At 32.5% G+C, this 27,010-nt stretch overlaps 1 protein-coding gene across 1 annotated transcript in view; it reads left to right on the top strand.

The window, feature by feature from the left end:
* Nucleotides 1-27,010, top strand: part of Phip (pleckstrin homology domain interacting protein) — a 92,002-nt gene that overhangs the window by 36,416 nt on the left and 28,576 nt on the right. The window contains exons 7-19 of the mRNA XM_010617835.3: nucleotides 1,447-1,517; nucleotides 2,880-2,980; nucleotides 3,065-3,105; nucleotides 3,589-3,687; nucleotides 4,339-4,492; nucleotides 4,936-5,070; nucleotides 14,524-14,652; nucleotides 15,434-15,659; nucleotides 19,351-19,488; nucleotides 19,812-19,995; nucleotides 21,455-21,572; nucleotides 23,659-23,799; nucleotides 26,338-26,414. Coding sequence (XP_010616137.1) covers nucleotides 1,447-1,517; nucleotides 2,880-2,980; nucleotides 3,065-3,105; nucleotides 3,589-3,687; nucleotides 4,339-4,492; nucleotides 4,936-5,070; nucleotides 14,524-14,652; nucleotides 15,434-15,659; nucleotides 19,351-19,488; nucleotides 19,812-19,995; nucleotides 21,455-21,572; nucleotides 23,659-23,799; nucleotides 26,338-26,414 — 1,614 coding nt within the window. The remainder of the gene's footprint in view (nucleotides 1-1,446; nucleotides 1,518-2,879; nucleotides 2,981-3,064; nucleotides 3,106-3,588; nucleotides 3,688-4,338; nucleotides 4,493-4,935; nucleotides 5,071-14,523; nucleotides 14,653-15,433; nucleotides 15,660-19,350; nucleotides 19,489-19,811; nucleotides 19,996-21,454; nucleotides 21,573-23,658; nucleotides 23,800-26,337; nucleotides 26,415-27,010) is intronic.

The following is a 27,010-nucleotide window of genomic DNA, read 5'->3' as shown; positions in this document are numbered from 1 at the left end:
TGAGACACCTGACTTCTGTGTTTATGCCTAGTGATAACTATCCCCCAAAATTGGTAGGCTGTAACTTGTTACTATATTTGTTAGATATATTTTAATAATCAAAGGTAGAGATTGTATTGTGCTGTAAGGCTTTTATATAATCTGCTGGGGACATGGTTTCAGAAACCCAACTATCTGCATTCATGCAAAGAGTCAATTGAACTTTGAAACAAATATATTCATAAATTCACTTCTATATTACATAGGGTTTATGTACATATTAGCTTCTCCCAGTAAAGATACTCAGCTTCAGAGATGGGTAATCTGAATAGCTGGATGATTCACAAACTTAGCCAAGGAAATCTTTGGGGAGAAGAAAGCTGTCTGAGCATGTTTAGTCTATGTAGGTAATGATTTATGAATTTTTTAAGCATTCAGTCTTCTGATCTGGGCAGTAAGTTCTTTCCATTAGTTATTATTACTGGCTCTTACAACTACCCTTTAAGATAGTTACACAAGCAGTTCACAGCATTAACTAGTAGTGGTGAAATCAGGATTTGATGAGTTAAAAAGACTATTCCTTATTGCTCAGAATTATATATGTGATAAGAAATATCTATGTATATTTTCCCCTAAATTACCATAGAACAAAGTTCTCTGTGGATTGTCAAAATTAATGCAGTGTATTTAGGCTTAAAGTCCTAGTTACTTTTGCGTTTTCTCTCCTACCTAGTTGAGAAAAACTAAGTCAAAATGTACACTAAGTAGGGCTTCAAGTATAATCAGTGTATTAGAGCAGTATATACATATTGTTACTTGATCTGGAGCTATTGTAATGGCTACTGTAACTTTAATGTTGACTGTAGTAATTCGTTAGTTCTATTAATGCAATTATGATTGAATGTTACCTTTTAATAGATCACTATCATGAATGAGTTTTATAGTTGCCATAACTGTCACATATCCTTCAGGTTTTCATTATAAGAATGAGGATATTTTAGAACATTTTATCACATAATATAAAGAGCAGGGTGAAAAATCTTAATACGTAATACTGAAAAAATTTAGTTACTGATATATACAGAGGTGGCACCTACTTCGCTAATGTGTTCATATTTCAAAATAACATTTATATACTATATGAAAAACTGAACTTGTTAAAATTTGATTAGAAATGAATGTAATATGTAACTTATGTAACTAAATGTCCCATGTATGGTGTGACAGTGCCTTTGGGATTATTCCCTGTGCAGACTGTTTTGTAATCATAAGGCCCTATGAAATACATCTCTAGAATTTCTACAAGATCTAATCGTGACACAAAATGATTTTGAAGTTGCTTGTAGGAAGGGAGCCATCTGTTGCTTATTTAATTTTGTCTTTCTGTGGTTATTTTTTGAAACATCTTATTTCTGGTGTTTCTAGTCACTTAAGGGTATTTTTAATTGTTTATTTTTTATATTATAGCCCAAGACCAGCAAAATTTACAGAACGCCCTCGTCCTGGTGTGCAAATGATCTGTTCTTCCTTTAGTGCAGGTAAGATTGTTTCCCCTCTAATTTTCCACTTAAAGTTGTGCATTAAAAGACTGTAGATCACATTAAAATTTGGAAGATATTTACTGTAAATACTGTAAATCATGTTTTCATATATATGCTGGAGCTAATAAAAATGATTTAGATTAAATAAATTAGATTAATAAATTTAGATTCAGAATAAATATTGATTTAGACATTTCAACTTTGCTAGAATTAGGTTTATATAATATAAATTATATAAAATATAATAATGTGAATATTTTGCCAATAAATGTGTACTTCTCTCCAGATTGTTCATATTTGTTTTTCTAAAAGTGCCTGTAGTTGAGCTGGGGATTTAGCTCAGTGGTTCTGCTGCCTGCCACTGAAGTGCAAGGGCTTGAGTTCAATCCCTGATAACGAAAAAACAAAAACGTAGCTGTAGTGCTAGTATTCTAATAATACCTTGATTTCTGTAGCACTGTTTTGAATGAAAGATTTTTTTTATTATGTGCATATTTAAACAGATTGAGAAGAAAATTAGAAACACAAATAAATCTTGTATATAGTGTTCCTGATATCTGTTCCTGCCACTTCTATTTTGTTTTACTTTATTCATGTCATAATTGTGAATAGCAGTTATCATCTGAGATAAGGGATAGAAAACTGAAGAGAATCTATTTTTGCCTTTAGTATCCAGACATACCAGTTTATAAATTCTGTATTTCCAGTGCTGTTGCCATAAAGTTTTCCTTCTAGTAATAACACAAATATAGACACTATACCATATATTCACAGTATTCTGAATTTAATGCATTTCAAGGATAAGTTGATTTTCGGGAAAGTGCTTTAACAAAATACTTTATTATATATGTGATTTTGATAATAAGAGAAAGAACTGTTCTCAAGAAGGGAATAATTTTCCTACCCAGATAAGTAACTGTGTAGAATTTTTGCTCTACAAGACAGTTTGGAGGATTATAGTCTCAGATCACAAAGTTTGTAAAGATTAAGTTTCTGTGGGAGTTGGACCCAAAAATTGGATAGCATTTTTGACAAGTGGTAAATGAGATAAGAAGGATATTAGCAATTATAACAGTCATATTTTCATATTAGTAAAGATGAGTGATGTAATTTTAACCTGGTGAAATTATGTGAAATAATTTTTAGAACAAAAATATCAAAAAGTATCGCAGTCAAAGGTATATTGCCAAGCTTTTTAAAATTGTAGCTATAGATGTATTACAGGCTTAAGATAAATGAGTGGTTTTAGAGTAAGATTTAATTACTTTGTATATTACAATAATTGTTTCCATTGTACTTAATGTTCACAGATTTTAAAGTTATGTTTTACTCATAGAAGTTTGCTGTTATTCTTTATAGGTGGAATGTTTCTGGCCACAGGAAGCACAGATCATATTATTAGAGTTTATTTTTTTGGATCAGGTCAGCCAGAAAAAATATCAGAATTGGAGTTTCATACTGTAAGTATAGGTGAAAGGAATTGGATGAGTATAATTTAAATAACACCTTATATTGAGCCTTTGCTTTTTTGTCTTTATGTATAGGATAAAGTTGACAGTATCCAGTTTTCCAACACTAGTAACAGGTAAAATATTTTTGGCTAATTTAATCACAGTTTTAATAAAATGAAGATAATTTTTTCAGTAGTCAGATTTTAATTTTAATTGTAGAGGGATTAATTACCTAACATATATTGAACAGTTAAATTGAAAAGCCTTCATATGCATGTAAAGGGGTGTGTATATCTTCCTGCGAAAGCACAAAGACCAGAGTTGTATCCCTGGTACCAAAAAAAAAAAAAATCTTGTATCTTTCATATGTATGTGTGTGTATCTATGTCAAGGTATGGAGATGCTTTTAGTACAGATCGGAAAGACAAACTACTTTATTGATATATTGTGTAAATTCTCCCATATTCTTGTTTTAAAAGGAAATAAAGCTTCTTGTTACATTGACTAGATCTAATTGAGTTCTTTAATATTGACAAAATCAGAATTTTTTTCCATTGGAAAAATGTCAATTCTATTTCTAGGATAGCCTGGAATCACTTTCACATGTTTTAATACAGGTTTGTAAGTGGTAGTCGAGATGGAACAGCACGCATTTGGCAATTTAAACGAAGAGAATGGAAAAGCATTTTGTTGGATATGGCTACTCGTCCAGCAGGGTAAGAGATCAAATTTCAGTTTCCACCTGCATTATTTAAAGTACGTTATGTTGCAGGTTGGAATGGCTCTTGGATATAACATCTTAAATCATGTTAAAGCGATTGCTTTTTTACAGTAAGTAGAGCCTGTGTTGTAGATGAATGTTTCTTATATTTCATTGCTATATATGAAAAGACGTGCTGAGTTAATCTCTTTATTTCAGTAATGTTAGGGGGATGGTAATAGTACTTAAGGAATAGTTGTAACTTTTTAAATGTTTATTCAGAAATTAGAAACATACCTATTTATAGGAGCAGTGGTTTTCTCCAGCCAAGATAAGTTATGTGCTGTAACTTAGTTTTAATTTATTATTATTTTTCTCTACTTGTATTTGTATGTAGTTGTCTTGGATAGTGGGGAGGTTATGTGAGCAACAATAAAAGTTGAAGAGTCAGCAGCATGGCACAGAGGTTCTAGATTGGATTGAGATAGATTTATTGCAGGGCTGTTTATTCCAATTTATACTCTTAGTGGCTTATGATGTTAGAATCCTGGAAATTCTGGGTTTTCTGACTCAGTACAGTGACTTTTGCCATCATTTATTGTTGACTTAATATTGATACATGATAGTTTTTTAATTAAGTCATTGTAAACAAACACCTCCCTTTTAGACAAAATCTTCAAGGAGTAGAAGATAAAATCACAAAAATGAAAGTAACGATGGTAGCTTGGGATCGACATGACACTACAGTTATAACTGCAGTAAATAACATGACTCTGAAAGTTTGGAATTCTTACACTGGTCAACTTATTCATGTCCTGATGGTAAGTAAAAACAATGTTGTTATTGCCTTTATTTTTTGTCTGACTGAAGCTGACTACACAGTGTATTTTCTTTGAGGAGTAGACTTTCTGTGTTACTTAAAAACTTTTGCTTGCTATGGTGACACAGTTTTGTAGGTGATTGGGATCAATTTGAAAATGCAGTTAAACAGGTTTGTGTTGGAAACACAGTATAGATACTTGCTTATTTTGGTATGTAGAGGTACATCCATCGTATTCTCGTGTTTAACAAAATGATAACAAAGCCGTAAACATTGCTCTTAGCTGTTTCTTTGCTTTTTGTACATGGATAAATCCAAAAAATTTTGCTAATTTAAACCATAAAATTCAGTTTCTAGAAGAGTGGATATGTTATTTCATGAAGCTTTTTTTTCCCATTCTTTTAGAAATATTTTCAAATTTGTGACACTTCTAATATGTTTTAGGGTCATGAAGATGAAGTATTTGTTCTTGAGCCACACCCATTTGATCCTAGAGTTCTCTTCTCTGCTGGTCATGATGGAAATGTGATAGTGTGGGATCTAGCAAGAGGAGTTAAAATTCGATCTTACTTCAATATGGTAATTATCAGTCTCTTTGTTTCATACCTGTTGAAGTGTTTGGGACTTTTGGAAAAGGTGTTCTGCATACAACAAAGGAAATCCACTTAAAAATTGGTTCAGAGACCATAAATTTCTACCAGTAAAGAATTGTATTTTTTCCACACTTTTAACATACTAAACTTAAAAAACAAATGTGCATAGTGTAGTGCCTGTATATTGTTATAACTGGCTTAGTTTATTCATTTTAGCAGTGAAGCTTTGACCAGAAATTCCTAAGTATGTAGTATAGTGAAGAAAAAATATTTAGAAAATTGTTTGAATAAATAACAAATATATTGTCATATTTCATTAATAGTCTCCTTAGAGCAGTAGAATTTGGTTGAAATATATTGGTTTTAAAATTAAGATCAAAGGATCAGGCACTTTTTGCCTTTGATCAAGTGTAGTTTATTAAACCTTTACATAGACTCACACCATTTTCACACCACGTTTTGTTTCTTACACAGCTTTCAGAATTGCTGATACTTGAATTGTAACAGGTTAATTTCATACCTTTCAAAGCAGTGTCACATTTCTTAAATACTGCAGTTTATTTTGTCACTTTAAAATTTTGTTCCTATATATTAGGGACATATTTCAATAAAGAAAGGAAATGTATTTCCACTGTTTTAATGTTTATTTTTAAAAATCATAGAAACTGTTATAAAACAGTGCAATTAATAATTTGTAGTCAGAATTATGTTGCAGTACACATTAGTTCACAGAAAGCAGTTTGTGAAATGGACTGAAAAATATATGTGAAAATGATGCTATATTTGGTTGATAATCACAATAAAGTAACTTCTGCATAATAAGGCAGAAGATAAAAGTGAAGGAATTAGCTTTGGCTGTTGTGGCTATGTCTTGGTATACGTGTGGTAGGAAATAAGGATTATAAAATTCTCATTTTCTAAAAATTTTGAGCACAATTGTTGGATGGATTTCCTTTGTAATTATGTAAAGGAGCTTTTGGTTGGGTTTTCGGTTTTTAAGCAGATCTGTAAATACATTGGTAAAGAATTTTTTTCTCCCATCTTTGTCTTTGCTTTGTTTCTTTGTGTTATATCTGTTAAGGAAATTAGGTATTTATTTCTCAGCTTGTCTTTAAAGTGTAAAGGGAACAGAGTTATAGGCTATCCATGTATTTAGGGGCTTCATTTAGTTGATTTTTATATTTTCAAAGGGGGTATTATTGTGCCGGTAAAGGGAAAATTTTGTCATAATTAAAGTACTGCTTTCCACCTTTCAATTATGAAGGTGAATTTTTCTTTTTTGTATAAGTTGGTCAGCTAATTAATAGTCTCCCCTTTTCAAAGTATAAAAGCTTTACCTCCCTGAGATTTAAGTGATTTGCTTCTTAGATCATTACAAATTTAGAGCTGTAGATAAGGAAATTTTCCTTTTGTTTCCATGGATAAAAGGAAAACAAAAGGCATTAGAAATAAATTTTTGCAATAAGTGGAATTGGATAGTATCCATTGGCTCTTCAAATTGTAAGAAAAGCAAAACATGAACTATAAAAAGAATATATCCTACATTTGAAAAGCAGAAAATGAGCTACCTTTTGTTTCATTAAAATAAAAGTATTTAGGTTTTTGAATGATGTTTAATGATTTCCAAAATACTTTTACATATATTACTCATTTGAATCTCATGAAATTGTTGTGTAAGTAGATTTTGTTAAACCTGGTTTTATATGTGGATAAATATACATTATCAAGATTAAGTGCTTTACCCAGGTTTACCTAGATCACACAGCTATGATATGGGCACTTGGAGTTTAATCCCTGTTTCTATGTGTTGCTAATTTATTTTTAGAGGTAAATCAAGCTATGCTTCACTTTTTATCTTTTCTTTTTTTTTTAATGTATCATTGCATAGCTAACCTCCAGTTAATACCTAGTTAGTGATAAATCCAAGGGGGGAAGGATTTTTATAATATTAACCTGAGTGGACCTATTGAAGTCTTAATCCTTTACTTAGTGATTTTTTTTCCTCTTTCTAAATTTGTTATCTAAGTGTCGTACTTCTTTTTGCTGTTTACTCTTTATTTAGTTCACTTTATTGCTTGTTTTATCTGAGCAGATGGACTATAAATCAGCCTTGCTATTAATAAAGAAGAATAATTTGAGGGAGGATTAAAAATGTGTGTTATCCTTGTCTATTATTAGCATGAAGGTTGAGATTTTTGCTATAGTTATTTGGATTTATGTAGGTAATCAATACCTTTTTGAATTATTAAAATAGTATAAAACTTTGAATCCAAATTAAGTCTTTGATGTTAAGATGTACTGTGATCACAAATTCAATTTAATAAGTATGTTTTGAGCATTATGAGAAGGTTCTAGTCATTCTGTACTGCGTTGGAGAATTTGAGAATAATTCCTGCAGAGCATCCAGTTTTAGACTAGAAATGGCAAAAGTTTACAGAAGTATAACTAAGATTAATATTTCATGGGGTATTTAAATGTGAAGCTTATAAAATGAGTAATTTACCATTAGGCTTACAGCCAGAAAATATTGTAAAATGTACTGTAACTTGAATGAAAACATAAGAATTTTTAATTGAATACATTTTGAGAATGCAGTATTACTTAAATGTTTCTTGTTTTTTAAATAATTGAATTTTGCTGGGCATGGTGGCTCACGCCTGTAATCCCAACACTTGGCGAGGCTGAGGCAGGAGGATCGCTGTGAGTTTGAGACCAGCCTGGGCTACATAGTGAGTTCCAGGTCAGTCTCAACTACATAGTGAGACCCTGTCTCAAAAAACCAAAAATAATTGAATTTTCTATTTGAAATTTATAATATCTGCAAAAAGTGGGATTTTGTTAACAATTCAGTGTGCTGGGTTGATCTACATTTTATACATTTATCTTTTGGAGAAATAAAACTTTGAAATTTTAGAAATAGTAAATTTTATATCATTAAAAAGACTTTGATGTGAAAGGTTGAATTTTTAAATGGTTGTATCATAAGATGTTAAGATTTTAATGTTTCACTGGTAGTCATCATTTAAAGTTCTTAGAGCTAGCTTTCCTTGTTGTTAATAGTGTATCTGAATGGTAAAAGCAGTAGGATACAGTTTTGGTTTTTTCACTTATTAGATGTGTAAGTATATGACAGCTGAAATGATGTTTAAAAGTTTGCTAACAGCATAAAATTTAATAGACAGTACCTGTTGCCCCTTCTTGTTGTCTCATCTTTAAAAGTAAAAGTAATCATAAAATTAAAAGCATTTATTGAAAAATCCTTTCTGCTCCCTCCGTTCTTCCCTTTTTAATGAACCAGGGAAAGAAGCTAAAGAAAATATTGTAGAGAAAATGAAGATATTAAGACTTACTCCCCCCAAAAAAATCCCCTGAATTCTAAGGCTTTTTCTTTATCTACATTCTTTTAAAAGCAGTATCAATTTCACATTTATATTTCATCTGAATAGTCTTTATTATATAACTGAGTAGTTTGGGAAATAGTAGTAACATATGCTTGAGTGTTTCATTGGAGTGCACAGTGTATATTAAGAATAATACCGGGCTGGGGATTTATTTAGCTCAGTGGTTCGGTGGCCTGCCTTGCAAGCTCAAGGACCCAAGTTCAATCCCTGGTACCAAAACAAAACAAAGAATAATGCCAGACAATTTGTGTATGATTTAGCAAGCCCATGTTTTTGTGTGGCATCAGTAAAGAGTAAACATCAGTATAGCTTTGTTTTTATTTTGCAGTACTGGGGGTTGGACCCAGGGACTTGGCATATGTAGGCAAGAGCTCTACAAATAATCTATGGTCCCAGCTCTCTTTTTTCTTTTCTTTTTTTCCTTTCAGGACAAGGTCTCAGATTTTCTTGGGCTGGGCTTGTGATCCACTTGCCTTAGCCTCCCAAGTAATTGGTGTTAAGGGAAATGTAGTGATTTTAATGAGAATTGCTTAAAATGGCTCTAAACTCCAATTAATGCTAAAAGGCAGATAAGTCACTCCAATAATTAACTTGAAATTGTGAGTTAAATCTGGACCAAAATCAGTGGCCTTGTATTATTCCTGTTCTCTGAAAGAGGTAAGCAGGTTTAGAAGTTTACCAAAACCTTAAATGTTCCAAAAACAAAGTTGTTTCTTGGCCTTTTTTCCCCCATTCATTTACTGGCACAGTATAGTATATCTAAGATTTCATAAAAATTTAAGTGGATTTTAATTTGAAGAGTTGGGAGATTTTCATATTTCTGAGACTTTGAATATTAGTAAATAAAAATGTTTAGAGAAGGATTTATAGACCCCATGTTATTAGCTTTTCTCATGTCTGGAGCTCTTGCTCTCTCTTTGTAGTTCTAACTGTATTTAGTTCTCTCTTCACGTCTTTCTGTTTCTGTCATGTTATTCAAAGCTATAGTCCATTGCCTGTCTGGTTCTGATTTTAATTGAAGACTACAATATATCTTTTGTTAGAAAGTGGTTTTACTAAATTGTTTTTGCTTTACTTTTGTTTCATGGGTAAATTCCAAGTAACAGTTTTTATTTAATTAAAGTTTTCTTCATTTTTGTAATTGTTCTCTTAATGTTTCTTTTACTTGAGATTTTTAAAAAAATGTTCCAGTGTCCACTAATCCAGAATAAAATATTTCTCCTTGCAACGTTCCAAGTGAGCAGAGGCTGCCAATCTACCACTCAGAATTTTTGCACTTGCATTTATTTCTTTTGACATCAACATGTTCTCAGTGTGACCTATACTTTAGTTTTTAGACAGCTGTAGCTGCATGTATCTAAGAAAGGAAGAAAGTTCAAAGTAGATAATAGCTCATACTATGTTATCTCCTGTGAACCAGCCTACCTATCTTCTTTTCTTCCATCCATCACCTAATGAGATATATGTCTTATGTCTACATATTCTCTATTTAAAAGACTCTGAATGCTTCCTCTCCATTTTTCGCTTTCTTCAATCTTCTAATCATAAAGCTTAATTATTATATTTTGTTTCTATTCTCTGGAGTTTTTTAGATTTTCTCTTTTTAGTCTCTATCTTGGTACCAAAAACATATTAAGATTTTTTGCTAATCTCTCTAGCTTCTCATACTGTATTTTATTTGATGAAATAATTTTATGTAGTAATTCTTTGATATACTCTCACCTGTTATGCAAGAGTGTTTGAGATTTGATAGAAGAGAAAGTATGTAAAAATTTTATAGAATGGGAGTATGCAGGTGAAAACATTTTGATTAGCAAGTGTTTGAGTACTTATTTTGTGTGAAGCACAAAATGTCAGCACCACAAAGAGAACAGTAGCTGATTTTTAAGCCAATTTATAGTTGAGTTGGGAAAAGATTAATACTGATAAATTGAAGTGGTAGCATGCGAAGTAAGGATAATTGCTATAGACAATTGCTACTTCCTTAAGGATCTAAAGATCAGTTCAGAGTGAATAGTCAAAACCTTGCTGAGTGGAAGAATTATGTCTCAATGTATATAGGTATTGAGTTAGAATGAATTTTTGTAAGAGGAACAGTATAAGCAAAGTAAATAGTAAATGCTCATTATTTAGAAAATTCATTTAAAATATATTTTGGAAATACTGGATAAGATGGAAAACATAAATTGAGATCGATCATCAGTGCCCTCAAATAATTTTGTAGGCTTAAATAATGAATACTGTGTTGGTTATAAATTACTCTATAAGATAGTCCAGAAGCTGAGAGTTCAATAGTTCAGTTGCTAGTAATAGTATTTTAGATATGAAATTCAGTAGGTGTGGGGAAAACTACTTTTTAATTGGTAAAAGAAAAAGTTATAAGTAATGCTGTAAGCTGATTCTGCTTAATACATAATATTGCAAGTTTTTAATCTTCCTCCTTTAAGTTGAGGTCCGCCAGAAGTACAGCTTTTTATATTCGACTTCTATATCCACACATGCACACATATAGTAGATGAGTGTATGTCTCACGATTGAAATAAATTAAATCCTGTAATTTTAATCTGCATTTTAGTGCTTTTAATAAACTTAATTTCCAGTCATCCCCTTCTTCCAACCAGCTTTCCCGAACATCACATAGTAGGAATTTAGAACTGGGTAGGACTCTAAAGATCATTTCATCATCCCCCATCATTCTACAGAGAGATTAGATAATTTCCCCATTACTGGTGAAGAGATTTTTTTTGTTCTTGGACGTCATTCTGTGTCTCTTATTCATCTTTCTGCTTCACAAAAATTAAGTTGTGTATTCTTTCTTAAGTATAATAATTCTGTCATCACCAAAGCTCTTAACTCAAATTTTGTATTTAACTTTTTAAAGTTCAGTATATATTCTCCAGAATCCTTATTTCTTATTAATATTTCCAGACCTCTTTAGTCAATATGAGAATTTTCCAGTAAGGGAATCATTATTATTTAAAATGTGATCGCTCATTTCCTGATTCAAAAACAAAACAAAACATACTTGATAATATGTCATGAATTATCTCAACTGTTCCTTAATGGCATTTAACGTAAATTAAGTTTGTTATTGATCTTTACTTACATATTTCCCAAATAATGTGTAATAAGCATGATTGATTTTATTTGAGAAATACTTTAGATAAAACTTATTGCTTTGAAAATTTATTATTACTAATTTCTTCTGTAATTATTTCAATATAGCATGTAGTGAGTGCTAGTGTAAACTATATACAATACTAAATTTTTTCTTCACTCATACTCTTGTTAGGTAGAACATTTAATTTTATGATAGGCCCATATACTTTTCATGTGGAGAGAAAAGGTATTTTCTTTGATTTTTGAAGTTCAGCATTGTGTTTTTAGTTACACACATACATTTAAATAGTGCCTTTATTATTAAATTTTTCCTTTGAGAATTGTGACTTTTAAATACTTTGACTCTGACTTTAAAAGACGAAATAATTTTCAGAGGAAGATGTTGAACATTCATTTCTGCTTAGTTTTGTTTAATCATAACATATCCTAAAAATATATTTTTAGTTGCATAGAGGAGAAAGTAAAATATTTTTGTACTTTGCATCAACTGTTTGAAAAGTCTATTCTGCCTTTTTTAGATAGGAACACTATTTGCAGAGAGCCATTAAGGAAGGTAAACTTGGATTTTCAATTAATAAGATTATAGGTACCTTTTCTGATTAGTTTGAGTAAAGGATGTCTTTTTAATGCCTTCATCAGTGAACGTTGATTAATTCATTAATGTACTTTTTAATATGACTGAAATGTAATTTAATTTTCATTGTATAAAAGTCACTGGAGTTAACAGATTCCTTACACTAAGAAAATTAGTCCTATATGGAATATATTCTATAGAACATACACAGTGATTATAAATACGGTTGCTATTTTTCTTTGCTTTTGGGGGAACTTTATAAACCCCAGCTTTCCCAGAGTATTCTAGAGATCTTTTACCTGTAAACGTGATACATTTATAGATACCATTTAGTATAGAATTAATTAGCTCCACCACCACCATCACTTCCTAAGAAAAATAGAAGGAAGGTTGTTTACACATCATAGGAAGGGGATCCCATGCACAAGAACGTCTATTAGATTTTCTTGATAGTACTGAGTTTTACTGCTTTCACATCTCTCTATACCAGTGTTTTCTTAAAATTGTAAACCTAGACTTGCAATACAATTCTGAAAATATTTATTAGTCTTAGATTTATAAAGTAGTTGCTTTTTTGCCTTTTCTTTTTAAACAGATAATCATTTAACAACACATGGCTAGGATAGTTCCAACTCTGATTTTGATTTTTTGTTGTAAAACTTTTATTGAGAGGTGACCTTTGTTTGTGTGGTTATTTATAACAGTTCCTGCAAGTTTTTAATCTATAATACATTGAGAATTAAAAACTTGAATCCTGACATTTCTGCTTTTAGTTTTTCTCTCATTTTTGTCCTGTGCTAAGCTGTATGGCTACTAAGGCCCTTAACATTAATCTGAGAAAATAGTTGTTTCTTGATTTTGAATTGTTCTCAGAATCATTTATCTTCCTGTGCTATAGTACATCATCCTCCAACCAAAAAATAATTATTTCACTTATCCATTTTCTTGCATGTGGGGTACACACATTTTTGTACACATTAGACACTAGAGAAGTTTAGTAGTTTCCTTTAACATGATTGACATTGTGATGAAAATGATGATCCATTATCTCCATCCAGAGTAGCATTAGTACTGTTATGTACATTTCTTCTCTTACGATTAGCCAAAAGAAAAGTTAGTTATCTTTTTGAGGCAATCTTGTTTGCAATATTAACTTCTTAGGCAGATTCCTTTCTTGTACAGTGATATTTTTCTCTTTCAATCAGTCTTCCTTGAGAAACTGTTCTTCTGAATTTAATTAACTTTTGTAACTGTGCCTTCATCCTTATGCCAGATTAATTCTATAGAAAGAAAATCACCACTTCTCTTTCAAAGCATTTCCTGGAATATTATTAAAGAACTCAGTTTGTTCTAGATCAGTGGATACCGGAACAGAAAGGAGGTATTTCTTACCTGATAATGTGTGTGTGTTCCGATTCTGCTAATCCAGAAATCCAGTCGCATTTGTTGAAAATCATCCTTAGCTGTTATTTGTTAGGGAGTCTACTCCCTATTTTAATTGTTTCTGAAATTCAGTCCCTAGATGTGCTTTAGATAGGGTAGAATTTTTACCTCTTTCAGAACACTGCTAAAGAAGTTTTCTACTGGAACATAGTGTGAAGAAGCACTGAGAGCAAAAAATTCAGAGTGGTGATTGGCCACCTCTGTTTGATTGACAGGTTGCAGGGAGAAACCCATTCGTTCTGGATTAATGGAACTGGAAAACAGAAAGCAATTATCAGGTAAAAAAAACCTTTTCTTTAACCTTTGAAATTCACCATTTAAAAGATGAGTCAGACCAGTAGGGAATTTATTACCCCCTCAAAAAAAGTGTCTTATAAGCAGTGATCTCTGGCTACTACTTCCAAGAGTTACCAAAAAATTGCTACAGTAGGGGCCGGGGATTTAGCTCAGTGGCGCTGCCACCTGCCTCGAAAGTGCAAGGTCCCGAGTTTGATCCCTGGTACCAAAAACAAAACAAAACAAAACAAAACAAAATAAAAAAAAAATTTGCTACAGTTGTTTCATGTTGTCAGCCTTTGCCGAAAGGACAGGAATGAATAAAAATAGATGGACTGTGTGGCTCAATTACATTTTAAATCTGGGTTTAAAATGTGAAGCTGAATTCTGTGGGTGGGGGAGATGGCTGTTCTTTTATTTCTTGAATTGTGTCTGGTCTGTGGACAAATAAAAGAGTTCTTTGTTTTTCAAGGCTGTTAATGTGACACTTTTCTTGAATATTTGAAAATTTTATTGTACTATGCTTGTGATACCTAATGTTTTGTCATAAAATTCTAGTAACAGTAGTAACCAGTTCTTAATATTTTAATGGCAATATTCTGATTATTGGTTAAATATATTTCAGATTGAAGGCCAAGGACATGGTGCAGTATTTGACTGCAAATGCTCTCCTGATGGCCAGCATTTTGCATGCACAGACTCTCATGGACATCTTTTAATTTTTGGCTTTGGGTCCAGTAGTAAATATGACAAGGTAGAGTATGATAAATACACATCATATCATTATTATTACTATTTTGAAAGTTAATGGGTGTTTCAGAGTTACATTTCTAAGGAGTGGGTGAGAATCGACATTTTTAAAATCAGAGATTCAAGAATTGTATATTAGAAAAGTATGGTGAAAATAGCTGTTAAATCCTAACTTCTCAGTAACTAGAAACAGTTATTATTTAAAAATCTGTATATTTCAGAAGAGTAATTTAGACCCTTAAAGGAATTTAAATTTGAGTTCTTGAAAATTTGTCATGGTTTTATGTTATATAAGCTATGGGACTAGTGTTGTAGTTCAGTAATAGTAAATTATTAATTTGCATGAGACACTGAGTTTAATCCTCAATAAAAATTACATAAAGTATGCTTAGTAAATGCGTGAGGTTTAAAGATGATGTATGGTAGCTCAGTGAAAGTAAAAATTCCTTTGATTTGTGACTAGATTTTGTTTTTACCATTTTACCTAAAATGGAATAATTTATTTTGTGTGTAAAATCTTTCCTTTGTTCTTGAGAAAATTGGAAGCAGAAAGCACAGAGTTTTTTGTTTTTGTTTTATGGTCTTAAAGATTGAATGTAAGATTTCACAGATGCTAAGCAAGCAAGTATTGTGTATCACTGAGCTATATCTGTAGGTCGAGTACTTTTGAAATTGTTGCTTAATACCATAATTTTCATTAAAATATTTGTTTTCTATTAAAAATGTTACTGGTTTTTATAACAAGTTTTAGTTTGTCATTTTTCTATTGGTCATTGTTTTTACAGATAGCAGATCAGATGTTCTTTCATAGTGATTATCGGCCTCTTATCCGTGATGCCAACAATTTTGTATTAGATGAACAGACCCAGCAGGCACCTCATCTCATGCCTCCCCCCTTCTTGGTTGATGTTGATGGTAACCCTCATCCATCCAGATTCCAGAGATTAGTTCCTGGGCGTGAAAACTGCAGGGAAGAGCAACTCATCCCTCAAATGGGAGTGACATCTTCAGGTAGGTGTTCATTTTCATAGACAACCAGATTTTACTTTCCTACTGAAATCTTTAAAAATTCCTAGTTTAATAAAGCTTTTAGTTTCACTTGTTCAGAGAAAAAGTATTGCTTATACTTACTCTTAGAGTAGTGCTTGAGAATTTACAAAATTAAGGCTTGGGATTTAGCTCAGTGGTTTCGCCACCTGCCTCGCAAGCACAAGGACCCGAGTTCAATCCCTGATAACACCCCCCCCAAAATATAACAAGATTAGAGCTTTAAAGCAGTAATTCTAGTTTATATTAATTTATAACCTCTAAGGACTGATAGAGCCATTCTCATATGTGGTACAAGATGTCAGTTTATTTCTTAAACAGTATTTATTGAGAATATTGCCTGTCCCTGACCTGATAAACTATAGGTATTCAGTGGAGAATTAAACGGGCATGGTCTGTACTCGTTTATGGATTGTGTTCCATACATTAATAAATATAGTTATGAAAAAAATACATAGTTAAAATAGGATAAATGTTAGGAAACAGAGCAGTAATACATGAGAGAAGCTAAAAGTATATTATCTATTTGCATTGAAGACTATTTTAAGAATTTACCAACTTTTAAAGGTTTATAAGGAGACAGCTGAAAAGTGAAGTGTTGAATTGTTCATTGAAGTATGAAAGTCAGGTTAGAGTTAAAGTGGAGATGAGGACTGTAGACTTCTCTTTCCCTTATCCAACAATGAGTGTCTTGATTTATTAAGTAAAAATAATGGAGAAGCTTCATAAAGATTAAATTGGCCAGGCATAGTGGAGCACTCCTATAATCCCAGCACTTGAGAGGCTTAGGCAGGAGGATTGCCACAAGTTTGAGGCCAGCCTGGGTTCCACCGTGTGTTCAAGGCCAATCTGAACTACATGGTGAGATGTCGTCTCAAACCCCCTCCCCCTCAAAAAAAAATAGTTTTGTCATTCTGAATTTTGGTATATTTTAGACTAGAAAAATGTTTATTGAAATAATTTAGGGTTTAGACTCTAGTGTCATGGACAGAACCCTCTAGATTTTCTGATGCGCAAATGATGAATTTACCATCTGTAAGCAACACAAAAATTCAGTCTTGTTGCAGCATAATTATATATGTCTACTTAAAGTGGAGAAAAAGAGAAAGTATTAGAAAAACTGCCCCTGCTGCCACTTGTAGAGCGTAATGTAGCTAGAATATGTGGACTATGTGAAACTAATGTGTCTCAGAACATGAGCATTGCATGAACTCAGAGAACCTAAAAAAAACAGTATTTGATTAAAGTCAAAGGAAATAGAAATGTCTTAGTAGTAGAGAAGTATTGGTCATTCAACTGAAACAAGGGACGTCTTCAGTGCCTTGGAATATAATTGGTATGAATCATATTGTACCCAGATCTTAAAACAGGTGTCCAGGCTGGAGTTTCATGCACAGTGAGATAAGGAAAGGGCTGTTTATTGAATAATCAATTACCTTTATTGCTGCTTATTATGTAACATTTTAGAAATTCAGCTTTGTATGTTATTTCAGTACTAAAAGTTGAATAATGAAAATTTAGCAGCATTGTATCATAGACTGACCCTATTTCTGGCTCATAAGTTCGGTGTTCTTCCACACTAGCCTGAGTGTAAAGCAGGCATGGTCTCATAAAATGATGTATTTATTAGTGCTGTGCCTGCCACAAGAGAATTTATATCTTCATAGTGATTCACACATTTTTTTCAGTGAGAATTCAGAGCAAACACCTTTTCTGTCATTTTAGACATGTCAAGTATGAAATTAATGCAGAAACAGAACAAAAGGAAAATACTGTTAAAAAAATTTTTTCTGCATTATAAGCTAAATTTATTGGCAAATCTAGATCTATTAATAAAATTCATGTTGAGAAATCCCGTATACTTAGCTAAAAATAGATGTCTATTACAATTGAATTGAATGTAGTTTTGTTACATTGAAACCAAACAGTACACTTTAAATGTACTTTCTCCCTTTAGTAACTTGAGTTACATTAGATTACTCATCAATATTGAAATGTTTTCCCAGCAGCACTTTGTGTGTGGTGTGTGTGTGTGTGTGTGTGTGTGTGTGTGTGTGTGTAAGCACTTTGACCTTACTGCAGTCTGCATTCGTGACTTTGTAACTTTGTGCCTTTGGATGGGTTATTTTATCCCTTTCGTAGAAAATGAAATAACATAGGTTTAATACATGTCATTTTCCTTCCATTGTACTTTTCCTACTGCTGCTTCAATTTAGAATATTCTTAGTGTCTTCTTATCCAAGATTAAGCCCAGTTTAAATTCTGACCTGATCAAGTCTTCTTTTGGAAACCTGCCCATCTAGTGTTTTCCCTTTTTCCTATTCTCATGGCAGTGTTTTTTATAATCTTATCTTCTTACATATTTTGCCTTTCTTATTCATAGCATTGTACTAGGTTTAGAGACTATTAAAATAAATGACATAATCCATGTTTTTGAGGAACTCAGATTAGGGTTAATTTTATTTGCTGGGCTGAATATTGATACATGTATAGATTGATATGGAACTATAAGGGTTAAAGGTAATTCTTGTTTGATAAAATTTCAGCGGAAATGAAGTGTCATTTTAGTTGGTGCCTGAAAACTGAGTTAGAATTTCTCATGTTATGCTCACAGTGGAAATACTGTGGTCCGAAGTTTGAAAACATGAAGGTACTGTATCCTCCTGTTAAGAGGGCAGAATAGCCAAGTGGTTCTCTGTGATTGTCATGGGTGAGGCTGATACTGGAAAAGTAGGATGGATTAAAATATACCAAGTTCTTGCATGCCTCAGCCTTCAGCTATTTTATCTTCTCTCTGGATTTTACTTTTTCTAGCTTTTCACATAGCTAATTCAAATCTCAATTCAAACCTTTTCCAAGGAGTGTTTCTCTGACTTGTGAAGTGCCACAAGTATTTCCCATCTCTCTTCTTTCCCACTTTCTCAACACCCTCCTTTACTTTAACATCTTTTCACAATCTGCTTTTATAAATAGGTTTAGTGTTTACTTTCACAATGTTGGTTCCTTGTATAGCAGTGATCTTGATGTCTTTTTATATACCACAGTATCCCTAATACTTGGTGTAATTCTTAGCATGTAATACACAATTAAGGATTTATTGACATAAATGAGTTAGTAAAGATTTCTTTTCTTTCTTTTTAAGAAAATAGTAAGATTTGTCATCCTAAAGAAACTATGATCTTAAGAGGAAAATTGTACTTTTGGCATGTCTAGGTGGATGTCTAGAAGTTATTTTGGTGTCTTTAATCTGTTAAGTGGAAATAATAATAATTTAATACATACCTAACCATGTTACCATAGGGATTATGACTACCTGAATCATCATGAATACTCTTTAAGTAAACTAGTCATTCTTATTTTCTTATTGAATTATTTGTGGGGCTGGGGATTTAGCTCAGTGGTTCCGCAACCTGCCTTGCAAATGCAGGGACCCAAGTTCGATCCCCGGTACCAAAAAAAAAAAAAACAGAAAAGAAAAGAAAAGAATTATTTGGGGGTTGATGGGATTTTTGTTTTAGTTTGTTGTTGTTTGTTTTGTTTTTAAACCCAAGGAAATTTTATGTTTAATTATGGCTTTATAAGTGAGGATGCTGATGAGTAAAATGGTTTAAATAATAACAAAAATTTCCTTAGCATTTTGTGTGGTATTGCATAGGGTTGAACCAAGTTTTAAGTCAGCAAGTAAACCAAGAGATTAGTCCACTGGACAGCATGATTCAGAGACTACAGCAAGAGCAAGACCTGCGACGTTCTGGTGAAGCAGGAGTTGGTAATACCAATCGTTTAAGTAGAGGTAAGCAGAAATCTTATTTTTAAGTAAAAGATTTAAAAATCTGAATAAAACTTTCAGCAGTGGAGAAATGATGAAACAAATGATTTACCTGTAGAGTGAAATAATAAGCTGCCAAAATAATTGTTTTGAAGAATAATGACCCAAAGTTCAAAATATGTGTGTCTTACATATTTATTTAGAAAACATTAGAAATCAGAAATATATTTCCTTTGCTTTGCCTTTCTTCCCCTTCCCCTTTCTTGTAGTAATTCTTTTTTCCTGTTAAAAACTAAAGGAAAAGTGTCTCTGAGTTGAACTTACCGTATCGATTTTTTTTCCATCAGGCTCCATGAGTTCTACCTCAGAGGTTCATTCTCCACCAAATGTAGGATTAAGGCGTAGTGGGCAGATTGAAGGTGTACGGCAGATGCACAGCAATGCACCAAGAAGTGAAATTGCCACAGAGCGTGATCTTGTAGCTTGGAGTCGAAGGGTGGTAGTACCTGAACTGTCAGCCGGTGTGGCCAGGTAAGAGAAATTATTAATCTTTGTATACCATAGTTGCAAGCAGTTAGTCTTCAAAATACTTTCTTTGCCCTGTAATTATCTTTTATGTGAAAAATTAGTACTTCATGACCCTGTAGAAAAAAATAAATATGTAAATGTATTTTTTGGAATGATTCCATGTAAATGACAAGATAGGATGTGTTAAGATGAATGGGAGAAAATCATAAATTTGAATAGTTTGTCATACATGTTTCTTAAGAGACATTTCATAAAGTTTGTTAGAGTTTTTAATGGATTTTACTAACCATTCACACTATTACTCAGAATAAGTAAATTACTTATTAATATATCGTCATATAAACATGACTTCTCATATTTAAAAATACATGAATTAAGTATTGATTTGATAAAGACCAATTTTTGGAATCTGTGCTGTGAAGGAACATTACATGTAGTTTCATTTTATAGTCATGAGGTACTCGAGAATGAGATCCATGTGAACCTAACACTGGCTTCCATAATATAAAAAGTATGGCAATCAAAAATGTGAATTGGAAATAAGATGTTCTAATTCTTAAAATAGTAATTCTGTAATTAACTTTCTTTTTGGTGATACTGGGGATTGGACCCAAGGGCATTCTCCCACTGAGCTATATTCATTCCCAGCACTTTTTTTATTTTGAAACAGGTCTTATTAAATTACCCAGGCAGGGCTTGCGATCCTCTTGCCTGTCTCCCAAGTCCTGGCATATACCCTACCACACAACAGATGAATGAATAAAGAAAATGTAGTATAAACACACAATGGAATCTTACTTAGATATAAAGAAGAAAGACATTTTGTCATTCTGGAGACCATCACATCACGTTAAGTGGAATAAGCCAGACTCAAAAACTAAAAATGTTATTTTTTCTTCCTCATATGAGGGATCTAAAGAAAAAGTGGAAGTAGAGGGAGATTTTTAGAAAAGGAGGAAAGGGATGAATGAGGGGGATAATAAGGCAGATGACCCAAAATAGGTTATGTGTGTGCACACATGCCAAAGTGAAGCCCACTATTCTGTATAGCTAATATGCATGAACTTAAAATAAATTCCAGCTATCTCTTTGGCACATTAGACTGTCAAGTCACTGATTTTCCTTTTTTTTTTTTTGAAATCCAATTTCTCACCCTCAGAGCAGTTACTCTAGGAATAATTGTGTTGCCACAATTTAAAACTTCATTTACCAAACACCATTGCAATACAGTAATTTCATGTAGACAAAATTCCTGTCGTTTCAATACTCTGGTCACTGAATGTGTGATGTCCTGAGCTCAAGACCTAAAAATTTAGACTCAAGATGTCTGAGTTAACATGCTTACATCTAGGAAGATAGCATCAGGATTAGCATTCCTTCCCTGAAAACGAACGTTCCTTATGGGGGAAATAAATTTAAAAATTCTAGACTAAGATGTATGACTTTCAGTCTTCTCTTTCAGTAGGCAGGAAGAATGGAGAACTGCGAAAGGAGAAGAAGAAATAAAAACTTACAGATCAGAAGAGAAAAGGAAACATTTAACGGTTGCAAAAGAAAATAAAATACCTAGTGTCTCAAAGGTAAATTTAATTACTGTGATACTATGATAGTGTTACATATAATAGCCATTTTAAGGTCCTCCCTTTTAAGTAAAAAATGTTATTTAAATGGTATAATTAATGAAATAAAATTTACTATAACTTTATTTATTTGGATTATCTGTTATCATTTACAATTCAGTTCATTTTCTGCTTTCTAGCATATCTTTTCCCCAAATACCAATTCTTATTCACTCATTAAACATAATCATTATAATTCATCTAAACAAGCTTTTTTTAGTTTTGCTCTTGGTTTCATACTTTTCACTTATTTATTGCTGTTTTGCATCTATTATTATAGCTAATCAAGTCTGCTAGTACACTTATAAGTAATAGTTCTTATTTTCTTGATTAATGATGTAGGTTGTCTCCACTAGTTTTGCCCTGTTGGATTTTTTATCATCCTACTCTGGCAGACCAAGATGCCCTGATCAGGGGAAGGTGTACTTTTACTCCCCTGATTGTCAAGGAGTCAGCTTCAGAGTCTTAAGAGGTTAAGGTGGAGGGAAACTATTTTAATCGTCTTTTCAGTTCCTAAGCAATGATCTAAACAACAAAATAATAATGACTTGATTTCACACCTAACGGCTTAAACAAATTAGAAGTATATTTGTTTCTTATGTGCAAACTTTCATAGGTAGTCCAGGCCTAGTACCTTCAGTGTTAAAAGACTAAAACTTTTCTTTTTCTGTTTCTCCTGGATTCGACTTCATGCCTTTTAAGAGCAGTATTCTCATTTGAGGATAAAGGGTCAAAGAGGGAGGTGCAAAGGACACATGTACTTTCCTGGAGGAGACTCTGATGTGGCTCCGTAATGTGCCAGATTTCCTGCTGGCCAAAACGTAGTCATATGAAACTCTTAAGAAGGAAAACTTGTTTATTTGTGCAAAAGGAGAAATGACGAAAGCCGACAACTGATTTTCCCCTTTACACTTGAAGTGTTTATGTTCTTTGATTTTGGAATTTATCTTATGGAATTATTGTTGTCAGTAAAGCCTTATAAAAATGTAACAAATAGTAATTTTTAATGATATTTGCGTAGGTAGAAAAGTTTTATGTTAAATGAAACAAGATATATTCTTCCAGTGTATTAGTCAAAATTCATGGCATAGTTGAACATTGTTTCGTTTTTTATACTTTGTAAACTTCCCAATAATTTTACAAACTTATGAAACGTTTTGGTAATTCTTTTTTTTTTTTGGTACTGGGGATCGAACTCGGGTCCTTGCGCTTTGCGAGGCAGGCCACCGAACCGCTGAGCTAAATCCCCGGCCCTTTTGGTAATTCTTTTAGAAGGAATTTGTGGAGCAAATTATGTGTTTATATGTGAACATTTATTTCACTTTCAATAGTATGGATATATAATTATAGGTTCAAAGTTATTTTTTGCCACCCTTCTAAAAGTGTAGTATTCATTTTTCTTACTATGTGATAACTAAATCTGGGTAAGCAAAGAAACATTAGTATTTATTTGATGCTAAACATTAGTCCCTTTTTTGTTTGTATTAATTGTGACTGATTTGTCCAAATGTATGTTTCTTTTCTTTTTTTTTTTTTTTTTTTTTTTTAATTTTTTTTTTTTTTTTTTTTTTTTTTTTTTTTTTTTTTTAAGCTCTGAAAGTTTTTTTCACGTTTATTTTTGTTTGAAGTTTGGGATTATTTCATCTTTCAGCCCAGTAGTATACATTTCAGTTTATATGGTGAACCTGCTCTCTTTTTTCCTCCATATTTAATGGTAATTTTTAATTTACAAAATCTCTTAATTCTTACTTGCTTTCGAGTTTGCTTTAGCTTTCTCAGATGTTTTGTGTTGAGTTTATCTCTTTGTTAGTGTAATCTCTGTGTTGTGTCTTTTTTTTATTGCTTATGTTCTTACCTGCTGCAGAAGACTTCTCAGATTTATCTCCAGCAGAAGAAAAATAACAGCTACTTGGAGTGGCAGAATAGCTTAGTGTTGTCCATTTTGCCTCTACCAGTTACAGCCCATTCTGGTCTTTGTGTGTCATTTCGATGACTTTTATGTTGGTACATGAAGAGTATAACTATGTGTAAATTTAATTTTGTCCAGAATCATGCTCATGAGCATTTACTGGATCTTGGGGAATCCAAAAAGCAGCAAGCAAATCAGCACAGCTATCGTACAAGATCTGCATTGGAAGAGACTCCTCGACCCTTGGAGGAGATAGAAAATGGCACTAGTTCTTCAGATGTAAGATTTCAGCGCATTAAATATCTTTCTTTCTTTCTTTTTTTCCCCCTGGTATTGGGGATTGAACTCAGGACCTTGCACTTACAAGGAAGGCACGATGTGGTGCTGCTAAGCTAAATCCCGGGCCCTCTTTATTCATTTTTAAAAGACATAATATTCATTGATATAAATGTAATTCAAAGGTGATAGTTAACAATAATGTTGATAGTCACCTTTTACTAACAATCTACTTCTAGGCATGGTACAAATAAATCCACAGAATAAATCCATATGACTTTCTCATTTTACATGTAAGCGTTCTGAGTTTCAAATATATATCAATCTATTAAGTGGTGGAGCAAGGATTAAGTACGGATTCCTTTTACTTTTATAGCCAAGTTTTTAAAACAGTACCATAATGCCCTTGTATTGTATACCTACTACAATTAATAGTCATTTGACAACATTGGTTAGATTTTTGTCTCGTTACCAATTTGTAGCTTTCTCAATGTAATGTTTTGGTATTCTTCATGCATAATTATTTCTGTATTTCCAAGTAAATTAAACATTCTTTTAGCTAAGGTAATTGGTTTACAGTCACATGACACTTACTCACCAATTAAAATCATCTTTCCTCTCCTTTTCCTTTCCCATCACTTCTCTGTTGTCCAGAAATCAGGATGCTGAGGTAGAAAGATCATTTGTGTCTAGGAATTCAAGACCAGCCTGGGCAAAATAACGAGATCTTGTCTCCAAAAATACTTTTTTTTTTAATTAGAAAAATAAAAAAGTCTCCCCTAGAATGACATGTTCTTTCTGATGAAAAGAACAAACTAAAGGTGGTATACTGGTGCACACCTATAATCCCAATGCTATAGGAAACAGAGGAAAATTACAAGTTTGAGCCTAGTCTAATAACTTTGGGGGGTTGCTGGGAATCAAACTCAGGACTTCATGCTTGCCATGCTTGCCAGGCAGATGCCGTGCTGCTAGTCTAGTAATTTAATGAAAGCCTGTGAAAGCTTGTGCTATAGCTTAGCATGAAGGCCCAGGGTTCAGTCACCAGTACTTGGAGGAAAAATAAAACCTCATAGGTGATGACAGTTTGGTTTTTCCTTTTTTGTTGTATTTTTGTTCGTTTTGTTTTTTTGAGACAAGGTTTCACTGTGTTTTGGGGGCTGATTTAAAAGTCCTAGGCTCAAGTGATCCTGCTGCTTCAGCCTCCCAAATAACTAGGACTTGAAGGTGTGTTTCACCATGCTGAGCCAATAATATCTTGGATAGACACACCGAACAAATAAGTGGAACTAAATTTTTGCCTAATAAAAATCTTCATTTTTAAAAAAGGTTTAAAGTGTGATTCTTTAAAATATTTACTAAATACTTAGTATTCAAATATGTTGAGTTTCTTAAGAATTTAAATGTATTTCTAAGGTTGGCATTTGTTAAATGAAAAGTTCACTAAATCCTCATGCTTTAGCATCCTTTTAGAGTAGTTGAGTAAATTTTGACTGAAGTACTTTGAGAACAGAATCAGAATATGTTAGGCAGAACATACTAATCAATGGGAAAATATCTTGGGCTTTTTTTTTTTCCTTTGATACTCGGAATTAAACTCAGGACCTTGTGCTTGCCAGGCAGGCACAACACCACTGACCTATATCCCAGTCTATCTTGGCTTTTCAAAATCAAATATCTTGTATTTAGTATTTTGTATTCAGAATGTAGAAGTAATTATTTTTTTTCCTGTTAAGGAAGTAACAAAATAGGGAAACAATCATAATTTGTTATGATTTCAGTTGTTTTGAGTAAAGATTAAATTTGTTAAATTACTAAATTATTAACTGTATTGGATTTTGATCTTTTTGTATTTGCTTAGTTTTCAAAATTCTTTGAAACAGTCACACAGTTTACTTTCTGTAAGACATCAAAATGAGAAGAATTTTCTCCCAAACTATATTACTCTATTTAAATTGTGAAGGAATATATTTCATTATCCTGTTAAGGAATCATCTAACTGAACCATAAAGTTTCTGACTTCAGTAAAAGTGCAATAAAACAGGAAGGGCTATAGGTGTTGAAGCATAAAAAAATGGTGTAAGATTTTGTGTTAAAGAACACAACTGAACTTGGTCCATACCTGTCATCACTGCATTCTGGGAGTTTGAAGCAGGAGGATCTCAGATTCAAGCCCAGGCCAGGCAACTTCGGGAGACCCTGACTCAAAACAAAAAGGTTGAGGATATACTTCAGTGCAAAGGGCAACTTCGGGAGACCCTGACTCAAAACAAAAAGGTTGAGGATATACTTCAGTGCAAAGGCCCTGATTTCAATCCCCAGTACCAGAAAAAAAAATTACCTGAGGGATGCTCTGTAGTATTAATAAGTATTATGACTTTAGATAATACATTTCTCACGTTTTGGAATAAAAATGTAAAAGCTGTACTTTAAAGCTAATTGAAATCATATTTTCTTCTAAAGATCCTTATATGATTGGTATATCACTAATATATTCCATGATCATAAGATTATGCATAGTATTTCTTCATTGTCCTTTAGGAAGGCGAAGTAGTTGCTGTCAGTGGGGGGACATCTGAAGAGGAAGAGAGAGCATGGCATAGTGATGGCAGTTCCAGGTAAGTGAATGAGCTTTTATTTTTCTTAGTGTTATATAAAACCTTTAAAAAACGACATTGTACTTTATTTCTTTTGTATTTTTAGTAGCAGCACATGTAAGAGCCTCTTTGTGTTTACAGTCCTTCAAAGAATTAATTGCCCATAATTTAGGACATTTTATTTTTGACATGCCTTCCCTATACAAAAATAATTTTGGAAATTGTGAGTAGGTCTATAAAATGAAAATGATACTTTAAACTTCATTTACCTACTTGGTTTTTGTTTTTGTTTTTTTTTTGTTTTGGTACCGGGGATCAAACTTGGGTCCTTCAGCTTGCCTACTTGGAATTACATCTTCTGAATGTTGTTGCTTAATAATGAACCAGTTTCATTACTGTTTTGAGAAATGTTTTAAGCATCAAATAATGAAATTGAGATCTGGAGTTAACTGTCTCATAAAATGGAATTTATAGACTATTAGAAATATTCTCTTCTAACAATGAGAAAAGGCTTTCCTTTTTTCTTTTTTTCCCCACCCATTTGATCATTGCAAGGGAAGATTTCTTCAACTCCTTACATTGGTAATTCTCATTGTTGCAGTGGTATTTAAAATAGG

The sequence above is a fragment of the Fukomys damarensis genome, unplaced genomic scaffold, assembly GCF_012274545.1.
Source record: "Fukomys damarensis isolate Sample0158 unplaced genomic scaffold, DMR_v1.0_HiC HiC_scaffold_27, whole genome shotgun sequence".
NCBI lineage: Eukaryota > Metazoa > Chordata > Mammalia > Rodentia > Bathyergidae > Fukomys > Fukomys damarensis.
This window is presented reverse-complemented; position numbering and strand designations above follow the sequence as displayed.